At 47.0% G+C, this 13675-nt stretch overlaps 1 protein-coding gene across 1 annotated transcript in view; it reads left to right on the top strand.

Annotated features, from left to right (window-relative positions):
- Nucleotides 1-1861: 1861 nt before the first annotated feature.
- LOC118965236 (potassium voltage-gated channel subfamily H member 3-like) overlaps nt 1862-13675 on the top strand; it is a 37396-nt gene continuing 25582 nt past the window's right edge. Inside the window, exons 1-5 of the mRNA XM_036982440.1 lie at nt 1862-2179; nt 9957-10190; nt 10462-10608; nt 10819-10958; nt 12880-13141. Coding sequence (XP_036838335.1) covers nt 10061-10190; nt 10462-10608; nt 10819-10958; nt 12880-13141 — 679 coding nt within the window. The 5' untranslated portion in view covers nt 1862-2179; nt 9957-10060. The remainder of the gene's footprint in view (nt 2180-9956; nt 10191-10461; nt 10609-10818; nt 10959-12879; nt 13142-13675) is intronic.

Genomic DNA, 13675 nt, shown 5'->3' with positions numbered 1-13675 from the left:
CAAGCTCCTTGGGATTTGTAAGGATGTGCTGGATGTTTATTGTATCAGAGTAACACATTTGTTAATGTGGTAAAAGAGTATAAGGTATCTAGTAGTAAGTCAATTAACGCACAGAAATATTTAAGAGGGCCAGTTTGCAGTTACGTTGTACTTTGCATAACTAAATACTGTAATAGTTACATATACACACATATTGTCACATATTGTCTCATGTCGTCCTTTCTCCTGCTTTTTAAATCGTCTAGTTTCCGCTGTCAATGCCCTGTGATGGCTATGGATCTGACTATGAACAAACAGCTCCACCGTGTGGTATTAAGGTGGACACACAGCACACGGGTCAATAATCTACCACTCCAAAACTGTCAGTTGTTGGCTATTCAGAATGTTCCGAAAGAACTGCTCCCAGAGGCGGTCCTGTAGTCAGCTGCTACTCTTGTTCCAACCCAGTAATAATTCGTCATATTCAACTAATCAACTTTAAACACTTGTTTAGTTGAAACATATCTGTTAGTGCAGTTCACTTTTTTTTTATGAAGAAAGACTAACTAGTGTTTGTTCAATTCTTTGTCTATCAGGTTTTATTCAGCTCGTTTCATCAAACTGTGAATCACTGAGTCACTTTCTCAATGAATCTTCCCTCGCTTTTTTGTGTCCTCTCTCCTCGCACCCTTCTCAAAACGTATCGGAGAAAGTCTGAACGGGGGGGAGGCCCTCCTCGGATACGCTCGAGCAGGAGGCGGGGAGCTGGAATGCGAGGAATTAAGGTACAGTGAGTTGAGTCTGACTGTTATTTGACTATGCTGCCCATTTATAGTTTTCTTCGACAGCTAGTTGAATCATCCATTTATAGTTTTCTTCGACAGCTAGTTGAATCATCCATTTATAGTTTTCTTCGACAGCTAGTTGAATCATCCATGTATGGTTTATCTTCACCACTAGATGGCAGGCTTACCCTTCTCCTTATTCCCCATCAGTTGTCGACACCTCCAGTAGCAGACACAGTCAGACAGACACAGTCTTAGATTTATTTTATAACAAATTATCTACAAAATATATATTTTAAACATGCTACTATTCAATAGCATGATCTGATATAAGTAAAGTGTAACAAATACAGTACACTGCAACAAAAATAAGGGCTCTTTGCAGTTCTCTATATAACCTTTTTGAGAGCCATACATGAAGCGGGATATTGAACCCTTCCGCTTTATACAAGCTTTTGGCACAACTCATTCTATCAGGAAATACACAGAACATAGACTCGATCTGGGCTCCATGTAGATGTAAATAGAGCCAGTGCTTGATAAAGCGCCATCGAGATCTACGGTCTTTCAAACAACAGTCACTAGAGGGCGCTCCACTCCATCTAAAGAATAATAAGATGACGAAATGCAGACACCACACGCTATGAACGTTCAGTTGTCTAGAAATTATTTATGCTCATGGAAAAACAATCGGATAAGCCTTCATAGCCTTTCATTGTATATGATTGTATATGAATTGACTGTAAATTGCTTTTGAAAGATAAGAGAAACGACTAAATGTGAAAATGTAAATGAAACTTTCTCCAAAGTCACATATGTTTTGATGGAGAACTGCATTACCCATTGGTCTTATCCTCATACCTGCCTGTGTGTCTGAAGAGAGAGAGAGTACATGATATAAGAGGAGAGAGAGAGAGAGAGAGAGATAGAGAACGAGAGAGAGAGAGAGAGAGAGAGAGAGAGAGAGAGAAGCCTACCTAGGCTAGGTATGTAACATTGAGGAGCAGAGCGCAGCAGCACTTATGCAGCGATGCGCACGTTGCAGCCGTTAACATTCCTCGTGTGTTCCAGTTCACAAATGTAGTCAAACACTGCCTACCATTCATCATCTGGCAACCACCCACAACAATCGGATATTACTTTCCTTCTTCTCTTTGTTTGTGACCATTTGAGTGGTCAACCCCGCGGTCTAAAAGTGGAGCCCCGAGGATCTCGGATCGGCGCGCTCCTACAGGGGCTCGGAGGCGCGCCCGGGGCTTCCAGATTTTTGCCCGGTTTCGTCGCAGCGGAGACCGATGCCTCGAATCGCCGAGACCGGAGAGGGTCTCAACGGTCTAGAACGCCAGCGACGAGGGGTCGTCTGGCGCCACAAAACACCTTCCTAGACACAATTGCAAACCGGTTTGATGGGACCCGTAAGTAACCACTCCACTTGCGCCTTTCTGCCAGGTGACGCGCATACCCACACAACGCGATGCGCGTCAAGTCTAGGAAATGTTTTCAAACACATTTTATTGTAAAAAAAATAAAAAATAAATAAGAATATGCAACCCTTATGTAGCATTATATTATAAGAACGTGTCTCAAGGACCTGAGGTGTCCTGATGCGTTGATGTTTATCTAGGACAGGGCTCAAATAGTTACATGAGTTACATGAGTTCTCATAGTTATATATGAGTAACATAGTTAGACGTTTTTCGATGTTCCTTTGACATGACTGTAGTTTTACAGGGCCATGTATTACATCCCAGGAGGCAAGCTCCTCTTAATCCTCATATAAATGTCTTACCAAAACGAATCAGATAGATGACTAGCTGAACGGGGTGAATTGAAGATAGATTACCTGGGATGTGCATATAGGCTAAATGAACTCCAACATACATGAAGACAGATGCAGTCTCCCAGGTAGCCCTGTCTTGCAGTCAGATGACCAAATCGCCCTCTAGTGGCCTCATGGATGGAATATTATTCATCATTTTTATAATTAATCAATAAATGTTCGTTTTTTTAAACACCTAAAATACGGTGTTTTTGTGTTAAACGGTTTGTTATATTTCAGTGTTGTGTGATGTATATAAAGTGTAATATTGGGATACAAACTCAAAATGTAAGACATTTCAACTCTATATCTGACATGATACAGGTGTCTTCTTTTGTTAAACCCATAACCATGTGTGTGAGGTGGATACTGTTGTTAAACCCATAACCATGTGTGTGAGGTGGATACTGTTGTTAAGCCCATAACCATGTGTGTGAGGTGGATACTGTTGTTAAACCCATAACCATGTGTGTGAGGTGGATACTGTTGTTAAGCTCATAACCATGTGTGTGAGGTGGATACTGTTGTTAAGCCCATAACCATGTGTGTGAGGTGGATACTGTTGTTAAGCCCATAACCATGTGTGTGAGGTGGATACTGTTGTTAAGCCCATAACCATGTGTGTGAGGTGGATACTGTTGTTAAACCCATAACCATGTGTGTGAGGTGGATACTGTTGTTAAACCCATAACCATGTGGGTCAGGTGGATACTGTTGTTAAGCCCATAACCATGTGTGTGAGGTGGATACTGTTGTTAAGCCCATAACCATGTGTGTGAGGTGGATACTGTTGTTAAGCCCATAACCATGTGTGTGAGGTGGATACTGTTGTTAAGCCCATAACCATGTGTGTGAGGTGGATACTGTTGTTAAACCCATAACCATGTGTGTGAGGTGGATACTGTTGTTAAACCCATAACCATGTGTGTGAGGTGGATACTGTTGTTAAGCCCATAACCATGTGTGTGAGGTGGATACTGTTGTTAAACCCATAACCATGTGTGTGAAGTGGATACTGTTGTTAAACCCATAACCATGTGTGTGAGGTGGATACTGTTGTTGAACCCATAACCATGTGTGTGAGGTGGATACTGTTGTTAAACCCATAACCATGTGTGTGAGGTGGATACTGTTGTTAAGCCCATAACCATGTGTGTGAGGTGGATACTGTTGTTAAACCCATAACCATGTGTGTGAGGTGGATACTGTTGTTAAACCCATAACCATGTGTGTGAGGTGGATACTGTTGTTAAACCCATAACCATGTGTGTGAGGTGGATACTGTTGTTAAACCCATAACCATGTGTGTGAGGTGGATACTGTTGTTAAACCCATAACCATGTGTGTGAGGTGGATACTGTTGTTAAACCCATAACCATGTGTGTGAGGTGGATACTGTTGTTAAACCCATAACCATGTGTGTGAAGTGGATACTGTTGTTAAACCCATAACCATGTGTGTGAGGTGGATACTGTTGTTAAACCCATAACCATGTGTGTGAGATGGATACTGTTGTTAAACCCATAACCATGTGTGTGAGGTGGATACTGTTGTTAAACCCATAACCATGTGTGTGAGATGGATACTGTTGTTAAACCCATAACCATGTGTGTGAGGTGGATACTGTTGTTAAACCCATAACCATGTGTGTGAGGTGGATACTGTTGTTAAACCCATAACCATGTGTGTGAGGTGGATACTGTTGTTAAACCCATAACCATGTGTGTGAGGTGGATACTGTTGTTAAACCCATAACCATGTGTGTGAGGTGGATACTGTTGTTAAACCCATAACCATGTGTGTGAGGTGGATACTGTTGTTAAACCCATAACCATGTGTGTGAGGTGGATACTGTTGTTAAACCCATAACCATGTGTGTGAGGTGGATACTGTTGTTAAACCCATAACCATGTGTGTGAGGTGGATACTGTTGTTAAACCCATAACCATGTGTGTGAGGTGGATACTTTTGTTACAAAGTAGATTAGTTTAAGACGACCAAGAAACACTCTTTGTGACCCTGGTTTAGTCCACTGCAGTAAATTAATGAGCAAAGTCGCGTGTACTGGATTTCCCCATGGTTTTCAAACTCCATAATATTACAGGGTGTGTGTGTGTGTGTGTGTCTGTGTGTACCCCTCCCTTGCAGTCTCTTATATGACGGCATGGTAACATCACCATCAACTCCATATTGCAGCCTAACACTGAGATTGAGAGATTGATTTCCCATAACTCCTTTGTGTCAAAGTGTGGCCTTTGGTCTATGGGTGATTAGTGTGTGACAGGTGAGGGGGTGGTGTAGGTAGGTAGGTGTTGACATAATATGACAGTCTCAGGACGGTTACAAAGCCCAGTGTAATGGCAGCACTGAGACAGTCTCAGGACGGTTACAAAGCCCAGTGTAATGGCAGCACTGAGACAGTCTCAGGACGGTTACAAAGCCCAGTGTAATGGCAGCACTGAGACAGTCTCAGGACGGTTACAAAGCCCAGTGTAATGGCAGCACTGAGACAGTCTCAGGACGGTTACAAAGCCCAGTGTAATGGCAGCACTGAGACAGTCTCAGGACGGTTACAAAGCCCAGTGTAATGGCAGCACTGAGACAGTCTCAGGATGGTTTCAAAGCCCAGTGTAATGGCAGCACTGAGACAGTCTCAGGATGGTTTCAAAGCCCAGTGTAATGGCAGCACTGAGACAGTCTCAGGATGGTTACAAAGCCCAGTGTAATGGCAGCACTGAGACAGTCTCAGGATGGTTACAAAGCCCAGTGTAATGGCAGCACTGAGACAGTCTCAGGACGGTTACAAAGCCCAGTGTAATGGCAGCACTGAGACAGTCTCAGGACGGTTACAAAGCCCAGTGTAATGGCAGCACTGAGACAGTCTCAGGACGGTTACAAAGCCCAGTGTAATGGCAGCACTGAGACAGTCTCAGGACGGTTTCAAAGCCCAGTGTAATGGCAGCACTGAGACAGTCTCAGGACGGTTACAAAGCCCAGTGTAATGGCAGCACTGAGACAGTCTCAGGATGGTTTCAAAGCCCAGTGTAATGGCAGCACTGAGACAGTCTCAGGACGGTTACAAAGCCCAGTGTAATGGCAGCACTGAGACAGTCTCAGGACGGTTACAAAGCCCAGTGTAATGGCACCACTGAGACAGTCTCAGGACGGTTACAAAGCCCAGTGTAATGGCAGCACTGAGACAGTCTCAGGACGGTTACAAAGCCCAGTGTAATGGCAGCACTGAGACAGTCTCAGGACGGTTACAAAGCCCAGTGTAATGGCAGCACTGAGACAGTCTCAGGATGGTTACAAAGCCCAGTGTAATGGCAGCACTGAGACAGTCTCAGGACGGTTACAAAGCCCAGTGTAATGGCAGCACTGAGACAGTCTCAGGATGGTTACAAAGCCCAGTGTAATGGCAGCACTGAGACAGTCTCAGGATGGTTACAAAGCCCAGTGTAATGGCAGCACTGAGACAGTCTCAGGACGGTTACAAAGCCCAGTGTAATGGCAGCACTGAGACAGTCTCAGGATGGTTACAAAGCCCAGTGTAATGGCAGCACTGAGACAGTCTCAGGACGGTTACAAAGTCCAGTGTAATGGCAGCACTGAGACAGTCTCAGGACGGTTACAAAGCCCAGTGTAATGGCAGCACTGAGACAGTCTCAGGACGGTTACAAAGCCCAGTGTAATGGCAGCACTGAGACAGTCTCAGGACGGTTACAAAGCCCAGTGTAATGGCAGCACTGAGACAGTCTCAGGACGGTTACAAAGCCCAGTGTAATGGCAGCACTGAGACAGTCTCAGGATGGTTACAAAGCCCAGTGTAATGGCAGCACTGAGACAGTCTCAGGACGGTTACAAAGCCCAGTGTAATGGCAGCACTGAGACAGTCTCAGGACGGTTTCAAAGCCCAGTGTAATGGCAGCACTGAGACAGTCTCAGGACGGTTACAAAGCCCAGTGTAATGGCAGCACTGAGACAGTCTCAGGACGGTTACAAAGCCCAGTGTAATGGCAGCACTGAGACAGTCTCAGGACGGTTACAAAGCCCAGTGTAATGGCAGCACTGAGACAGTCTCAGGACGGTTACAAAGCCCAGTGTAATGGCAGCACTGAGACAGTCTCAGGACGGTTACAAAGCCCAGTGTAATGGCAGCACTGAGACAGTCTCAGGACGGTTACAAAGCCCAGTGTAATGGCAGCACTGAGACAGTCTCAGGACGGTTACAAAGCCCAGTGTAATGGCAGCACTGAGACAGTCTCAGGACGGTTACAAAGCCCAGTGTAATGGCAGCACTGAGACAGTCTCAGGATGGTTTCAAAGCCCAGTGTAATGGCAGCACTGAGACAGTCTCAGGACGGTTTCAAAGCCCAGTGTAATGGCAGCACTGAGACAGTCTCAGGACGGTTACAAAGCCCAGTGTAATGGCAGCACTGAGACAGTCTCAGGACGGTTACAAAGCCCAGTGTAATGGCAGCACTGAGACAGTCTCAGGACGGTTACAAAGCCCAGTGTAATGGCAGCACTGAGACAGTCTCAGGACGGTTACAAAGCCCAGTGTAATGGCAGCACTGAGACAGTCTCAGGACGGTTACAAAGCCCAGTGTAATGGCAGCACTGAGACAGTCTCAGGACGGTTACAAAGCCCAGTGTAATGGCAGCACTGAGACAGTCTCAGGACGGTTACAAAGCCCAGTGTAATGGCAGCACTGAGACAGTCTCAGGACGGTTACAAAGCCCAGTGTAATGGCAGCACTGATACAGTCTCAGGACGGTTTCAAAGCCCAGTGTAATGGCAGCACTGAGACAGTCTCAGGACGGTTTCAAAGCCCAGTGTAATGGCAGCACTGAGACAGTCTCAGGACGGTTACAAAGCCCAGTGTAATGGCAGCACTGAGACAGTCTCAGGACGGTTACAAAGCCCAGTGTAATGGCAGCACTGAGACAGTCTCAGGACGGTTACAAAGCCCAGTGTAATGGCAGCACTGAGACAGTCTCAGGACGGTTACAAAGCCCAGTGTAATGGCAGCACTGAGACAGTCTCAGGACGGTTACAAAGCCCAGTATAATGGCAGCACTGAGACAGTCTCAGGATGGTTTTAAAGCCCAGTGTAATGGCAGCACTGAGACAGTCTCAGGACGGTTACAAAGCCCAGTGTAATGGCAGCACTGAGACAGTCTCAGGATGGTTTCAAAGCCCAGTGTAATGGCAGCACTGAGACAGTCTCAGGACGGTTACAAAGCCCAGTGTAATGGCAGCACTGAGACAGTCTCAGGACGGTTACAAAGCCCAGTGTAATGGCAGCACTGAGACAGTCTCAGGACGGTTACAAAGCCCAGTGTAATGGCAGCACTGAGACAGTCTCAGGACGGTTACAAAGCCCAGTGTAATGGCAGCACTGAGACAGTCTCAGGACGGTTACAAAGCCCAGTGTAATGGCAGCACTGAGACAGTCTCAGGACGGTTACAAAGCCCAGTGTAATGGCAGCACTGAGACAGTCTCAGGACGGTTACAAAGCCCAGTGTAATGGCAGCACTGAGACAGCTTTCCACAACACTGCACATGCTGGGGAAGGGTTGACGTTGTACTTGCTGTTCCTCACATGTGCAGCCGGGAGGCTGTGTGTGTGTGTGTCTCAGAGAGCTAAAACAGAATAAGAGAGGGAGAGAGAGTAAGACAGAGAGACTCAGAGACCTGTCAGTGTGGTGCTAGGACAACAATCTGTCCCTCAACATCTGTAAGACCAAGGAGCTGATCGTAGACTTCCAGAGAAAGAGGGGAGAACACTCCTCCATCCACATTAACAAAAGCTGGAGCGGGTCGAGAGCTTCAAGTTCCTTGGCGTCTACATCACGTAACATGGTCCACTCACACCCACACAGTCGTGAAGAGGGCACGACAGCTCCTCTTCCCCCTCAGGAGCATGAAAACATTTGGCATGGGCCCTCGGATCCTCCAAAAAGTTATACAGCTGCACCACCGAGAGCATCTTGATTGGCTGCATCACCGCTTGGTATGGCAAATGCACCGCAAAGCACTACAGAGGTTGGTGTGGACAGCCCAGTACATCACTGGGGCTGAGCTCCCTGCCATCCAGGACCTCTATATATTATTTATGTCATCTCCCTCTCTCGCTCTCGTGCTTCCAACTTCTGGATGAGGCAGCATTGTAATATCAAGCATAATAATCTATTCCATTGACATCAAATCAGGAGCCACGTGCCTCAGTGTACCAGGGCTTCTGAATGGCTGTCTATAACCACAGCACAGCCTCTTCCTCTCCTCTCTTCCTGTGATACCTTACTGTTGGTGGCTCCTGGATTGACAGATCTCTAGGTCTTGGTGTTCAAGTCCAAGGCAAATGAGATGGATACCACAGACATAATCTGTGATAATCCATTCATGTGCAGAGATAGGAATGGATTATAGCAGATTATCTTGTAGCGTCCTGTCCATCTCATTGAGTATGGACATTACTAGGATCACATGTTGTCATGGTTACTAAGGTGGGGTAGTCATTGAGTATGGATGAGATCAGATGGGAACCACAGCTGTGCAGCAACTTTAGATATTACTAGGATCACATATTTTCATTGTAGCTGAGGTGGGGTAGTCATTGTTTTTATCCCCATCAGAGATTAAAAGCATTACATTTTTGGCCATTTCTTTCTGTCCCTCTCTCTTTCCCCTCCCTCCCTCCCTCCCTCCCTCCCTCCCTCCCTCCCTCCCTCCCTCCCTCCCTCCCTCCCTCCCTCTCTATATTATACACATTCTTCACAGTGAGTGCCCCAGTCCTACAGATCCTATTTCTGTAAAGGACTCAACATCTCCTGCAGAGTGAATTGTTCTCCTGTAGAGCCCCTAAAGCCTACTAATCAAACAACTAAATTACCCATAGAAATATTCAAGAGGCCGTATCTCCGTCAAGCGCCAGGCAGCGCCACTCAAATCCCCCTACCACCCTTGACTCAAACAGGAACGGCATTTATATGTAATTGATGTCTTGACTTCATTCATGCATGAATTAACACAGTTCTGTTTGTTGCCTTTGGCCCCTGATGCCCTTAATTTAAGCCAAGCTATGTGATTTGTTAGGTCTGCTCTTTCGTTCCCATACTCAGCCAGAGACCCGGCTTGGGGCAAAAACATAGCCTCATCGCCCTTACCATCACAAAGACTCACAAAGTCTTGCAAGTAATCCAGAGAAAAATATGATTAAACTTTTATACAAAGTTCAAAGGAGGTCTCTTTGATGTTCTTTATCCCAAATAGCATTTGAAACTCGTCCCGTCTGTCTTTCCATCTCTCTCTCTCTCTCTCTCTCTCTCTCTCTCTCTCTCTCTCTCTCTCTCTCTCTCTCTCTCTCAGACAGTAACTTTGTCCTGGGTAACGCCCAGGTGCAGTCGCTCTACCCCATCGTCTACTGCTCGGACGGCTTCTGCGAGCTGACCGGCTTCGCCCGCGGTGAGCTGATGCAAAAGAGCTGCAGGTGTCACTTCCTGTACGGCTTGGACACCAGCGAGAGCCTAACCACTCAGATCCAAAAGGCCCTAGACGAGCGGCAGGAATTTAAGACTGAGTGCATCCTGTACAAGAAGGGGGGTAAGGAAGGGAACCATCTTGGTTCTAGTTGACAGAGATTAGTCAGTGGTCTGGTAAGACTTTCTCCACAGGTCCCTCAAGGGGTTTCTATGTCTCTTTCTCAGATGCATCTCTTCCCCTTCATCATAGTCATTAGTCTAGTTTTCACTTGCTCAGTTGTTTCAGATAATTGCAGATGAAGGAGAGGACAGATGATCAAGGCCGTTGAGACAGAGCCTATATGTTTTACTCCTCTCTGACCTGGTTGTCTGTGTGTCTGTCTGTATCTCAGGAGAGCAGTTCTGGTGTCTGCTGGACATAGTGCCCATCAAGAATGAGAAGGGAGAGGTGGTGCTGTTCCTGGTCTCCCACAAGGACATCACAGAGACCAGGAAGGACCAGCAGGACCAGGGGGACCATGGACAAGACTCAGACACTGGTGAGGGAGGGAGGGAGGAAGGGGTGAGGGAGGGAGGCTCAGATGAAGGGAAAATGGGAGAGAGGGGTTGGAGGGAGAGGGATTGACAGTTACCTGATGAACAATGAATAAGCTAATTACAGTACATCAAAAGGATCTTGTCTCCCTCCACCCCCACCCCTCGGCCTTGTCTCTCCCTCCACCCCCACCCCTCGGCCTGCCGGTCCCCAGACGAGGAGACAGGTCTGGAGGTGCACCAGATCACCCGCCCCCCAGGCTTTGATCACAACCGCCGGCGTAGTCGGGCCGTACTCTACCAGTTGTCTGGCCACTTGCAGAAACAGGACAAGAGCAAGCTCAAGATCAACAACGTGAGTACACTGTAACACATGGAGGGACAGTTACAGAAAACATCTATGCAGTTAGCTACTGGAATTATATAGAGCTGTAAAGAGCGATGCATTATGGGGGGTCTGTTAGAGCGCTGCGTCGCACGACACGTCCCCATATCACCCAGTTAGCAACATGTTTGTCCAATACATCTCACGTCATCCTATCATCACTCTTATATTGTCCAATACAGCCCATATCTCATTCTATCATCACTCTTATATTGTCCAATACAGCCCATATCTCATCCTATCATCACTCTTATATTGTCCAATACAGCCCATATCTCATCCTATCATCACTCTTATATTGTCCAATACAGCCCATATCTCACCCTATCAACACTCTTATTTTGTCCAATACAGCCCATATCTCATCCTATCATCACTCTTATATTGTCCAATACAGCCCATATCTCACCCTATCAACACTCTTATTTTGTCCAATACAGCCCATATCTCATCCTATCATCACTCTTATATTGTCCAATACAGCCCATATCTCATCCTATCAACACTCTTATATTCTCCAATACAGCCCATATCTCATACTATCATCACTCTTATATTGTCCAATACAGCCCATATCTCAACCTATCAACACTCTTATATTGTCCAATACAGCCCATATCTCATCCTATCATCACTCTTATATTGTCCAATACAGCCCATATTAGTTAGTTAACACAGTGTCCAAAGAGGGGCCAGAAGTATACAGAATGGTGTCGTCTGCGTAGAGGTGGATCAGAGAATCACCAGCAGCAAGAGCAACATCATTGATGTATACAGAGAAGAGATTCGGCCCGAGAATTGAACCCTGTGGCACCCCCATAGAGACTGCCAGAGGTCCGGACTTCAGGCGCTCCGATTTGACACACTGAATTCTATCAGAGAAGTAGTTGGTAAACCAGGCGAGGCAATCATTTGAGAAACCAAGGCTGTCATGTCTGCCAGTAAGAATGTGGTGATTGACAGAGTCGAAAGCCTTGGCCAGGTCGATGAATACGGCTGCACAGTAAGGTCTCTTATCGATGGCGGTTAAGATATCGTTTAGGACCTTGAGCATGGCTGAGGTGCACCCATGACCAGCTCTGAAACCAGATTGCATAGCGGAGAAGGTACGGTGGGATTCTAAATGGTCTGTAATCTGTTTGTTAACTTGGCTTTTGAAGACCTTAGAAAGATAGATATAGGGTAGGATAGATATAGGTCTGTAGCAGTTTGGGTCTAGAGTGTCACCCCCTTTGAAAAGGTGGATGACCGCGGCAGCTTTCCAGTAACATTCTGGGATAGATATAGGTCTGTAGCAGTTTGGGTCTAGAGTGTCACCCCCTTTGAAGAGGGGGATGACCGCGGCAACTTTCCAGTCTTTGGGGATCTCAGACGATACGAAAGAGAGGTTGAATGGGATCATAATAACCCTTTTGTTAGTAGCTGTGGCTCAAGATCTGTTTGTGCTGTATATCTAACTCCTATGGTCATTATCTGGCCGTTGGGTGACTAAGACGGCATCAAGGGATCTGGGATCAGTCTTGTTCGTAAGGATAAACCCTTCAGTCATGGACTTACTTAATTACATAGGCCCATCCCTTCGTTGGGAGCAGAAGTCATCAGGGCTTCTGTCCATCTCACTCTGTTCTTGGCCGTCTTCTCCAGATCCTTCCATCCTATACCGGTTCTTTCTGTTCTTGGCCGTCTTCTCCAGATCCTTCCATCCTATACCGGTTTCTTTTTGTTCTGGGCTGTCTTCTCCAGATCCTTCCATCCCATACCGGTTATTTCTGTATATGTCTCAAGATCCCACATGGACTTTATTCATTCAGTGTATCATTTTTATTTACCTCTATTATAATGTCTTGGTGTTTGCCTTCGTGTTGTTATGATGTGTCATTATTTTCTCCAGAGTATGTTTGGGGCGACCACCAACCCCATCCCTGAGTACAAGGTGGCTGCCACCCCAAAGTCTCGCTTCATCCTGCTACACTATGGGACCTTCAAGGCGGGCTGGGATTGGCTGATCCTCCTGGCCACTTTCTATGTGGCCATCACCGTGCCCTATAACGTTTGCTTCACCGTGGTGGAGGGGCGGGACGAGGGGGGCGGCTCTGGGGCTCGCAACCCCCCCAGTTACAGCGACATCTTGGTGGAGATTCTGTTCATCATTGGTAAGAGTGAAAAAACCCTCCCTCGCCCCCACCCCAGAACGTTACCCTCCCTCACCCCCACCCAAGAACGTTACCCCACCCTTACCCTACCCCAGAATGTTACCCCACGCTCACCCTACCCCAGAATGTTAGCCCGCCCTCACCCCCACCCCAGAACGTTACCCCACCCTCACCCTACCCCAGTATGTTACTCCACCCCCCCCCAGTATGTTACCCCCCCAGTATGTTACCCCACCCTCACCCTACCCCAGTATGTTACCCCACCCTCACCCTACCCCAGTATGTTACCCCACCCTCACCCTACCCCAGTATGTTACCCCCCCACCCCAGTATGTTACCCCACCCTCACCCTACCCCAGTATGTTACCCCCCCACCCCAGTATGTTACCCCACCCTCACCCTACCCCAGTATGTTACCCCTCCACCCCAGTATGTTACCCCACCCTCACCCTACCCCAGTATGTTACCCCCCCACCCCAGTATGTTACCCCACCCTCACCCTACCCCAGTATGTTACCCCACCCTCACCCTACC

The sequence above is a fragment of the Oncorhynchus mykiss genome, chromosome 7 (assembly GCF_013265735.2).
Source record: "Oncorhynchus mykiss isolate Arlee chromosome 7, USDA_OmykA_1.1, whole genome shotgun sequence".
NCBI classification, from domain to species: Eukaryota; Metazoa; Chordata; class Actinopteri; order Salmoniformes; family Salmonidae; genus Oncorhynchus; species Oncorhynchus mykiss.
The sequence above is the reverse complement of the archived record's forward strand: the minus strand, read 5'-3'. Positions and strand labels throughout refer to the sequence as shown.